At 44.3% G+C, this 1,615-nt stretch overlaps 1 protein-coding gene across 1 annotated transcript; it reads left to right on the top strand.

The window, feature by feature from the left end:
• The first annotated feature begins 307 nt into the window (after positions 1–307).
• LOC149864285 (olfactory receptor 13H1-like) lies at positions 308–1,240 on the top strand. Its single transcript, XM_090049076.1, has one exon. It carries the CDS (start codon positions 308–310, stop codon positions 1,238–1,240), a length of 933 nt encoding a protein of 310 aa, XP_089905202.1.
• The last annotated feature ends 375 nt before the right edge of the window (positions 1,241–1,615 follow it).

Raw genomic sequence — 1,615 nt, 5'->3', positions numbered from 1 at the left:
AACCACTGCACCCGAGCTCAGTAGTTACCTAAGTGCTTTTTGAAACTGCAGCCAGGAGAGGGAGATATATGGGAGCATATAGCAACTATCACAATTCATAACTAATTACAGGTATATCTTCTAGGAGCTTTATTAATGAAAATAATAGAGTGCTAAGAACTGGCAACACTGTGTAGGCAATCTGCCCATCTGCATTTCATACTTAGCTCAGCTACCTCTGTGGTTTAGTGATTTTTCTTTGTTCATTGTATTCAGTATGGTAAATGTTCTTTTCATTTCTCCTGGAAGGTGAGAACCAGACAATAACATGGGAATGGACAATGAATCTGTGGTGACTGAGTTCATCCTTGTGGGAATCCCTGATGCCCTGTGGGTAAAGATCATGTTCTTCATCTTCCTTTTCATCATCTACTTGGGAACACTGATCGGAAATAGCTTCCTGATTGTGCTCACTAGGGTGGACATCAAACTCCATACACCCATGTACTTCTTCCTCAGTAACTTGTCCTTCTTAGATATCTGCTACACCACTAGCACCCTGCCTCAGCTGATGGCTCACAATCTCTCCAACAGGCCCTCCATCTCCCTGTCCAGGTGCTTTGCCCAGATGTACATTTCACTCTTCCTGGGCATGACTGAGTGCCTCTTGCTGTCTGTGATGGCTTATGACCGCTGGGTAGCTGTATGCAACCCACTGCGCTATGCCCTTATTATGAACCACAAGGTCTGTATTTACCTGGCAGCCATGTCTTGGAGTGGGGCCTTTATCCAATGCTTGTTGCACCCCATCACTATGAAGGTTCAATTTTGTGGGCACAACACCATTAAGAATTTTTCCTGTGAACTCTCTGTTGTGCTAAGCCTGGTTTGCTCAGACACCCGTGACCACCAGATTGTGTTGTTATCTACCAATATCCTCAGCCTGCTTCTCCCCTTCACCTTCATCCTTGTCACCTACACTCATATCATTGTAGCTGTGCTGAGCATTCGTTCTGCCAAAGGCAGGTCCAAGGCCTTCTCCACCTGCACATCCCACCTCATTGTGGTTACCATCTTCTATGGGACTTGCATCTTCATGTATCTGCGGCCTAAGTCCCAGTCATTCCCAGATCAGGACAAGTACATTTCCCTATTTTATGGAGCTATAACTCCCATGTTGAACCCAATAGTCTACAGCCTGAGAAACAAAGATGTAAAAGGTGCCCTGCGGAAGTTCACAGGAGGGAAAATGAATTCCTGAGATATTCCACTCTTCTACCTTCCACTGTTCACTTCAGATCCACCTAGGTGTGCCTTGTGCTGCAATTCTTTGGAAAGCAATAGTCGGCGATACTGAGGCAGAGGCTACTTGTTGTGGGAGCTCTACATCCTATTTTTGTACCAAGTCACAAATGACTAGAGCTGAATAGAAATAGAAGTGAAAACTGGAAATACTGAGCATTGTCATAGAACTAAGAAGAAAAAAATGGATAAAGAAATATTGAAACATTATTAATGTGTTCTTTCAAGCCACCACCATGCCACATTGGACTTATAGTTTGTATGCCTCGTCCCTCTATTCTCCTTCGTAAACTGCAGTGAAGATCCCATGCTATCTCATGGCCTCACACTTCCC

Source organism: Crocodylus siamensis, chromosome 5 (genome assembly GCF_052110815.1).
Source record: "Crocodylus siamensis isolate JL-2025a chromosome 5, ASM5211081v1, whole genome shotgun sequence".
Taxonomy (NCBI): domain Eukaryota; kingdom Metazoa; phylum Chordata; order Crocodylia; family Crocodylidae; genus Crocodylus; species Crocodylus siamensis.
This window is presented reverse-complemented; position numbering and strand designations above follow the sequence as displayed.

Excerpts from the sequence above, each read along its gene's own strand:
- LOC149864285 (XM_090049076.1), top strand. The coding sequence starts at position 308 with ATGGGAATGGACAATGAATCTGTGGTGACTGAGTTCATCCTTGTGGGA.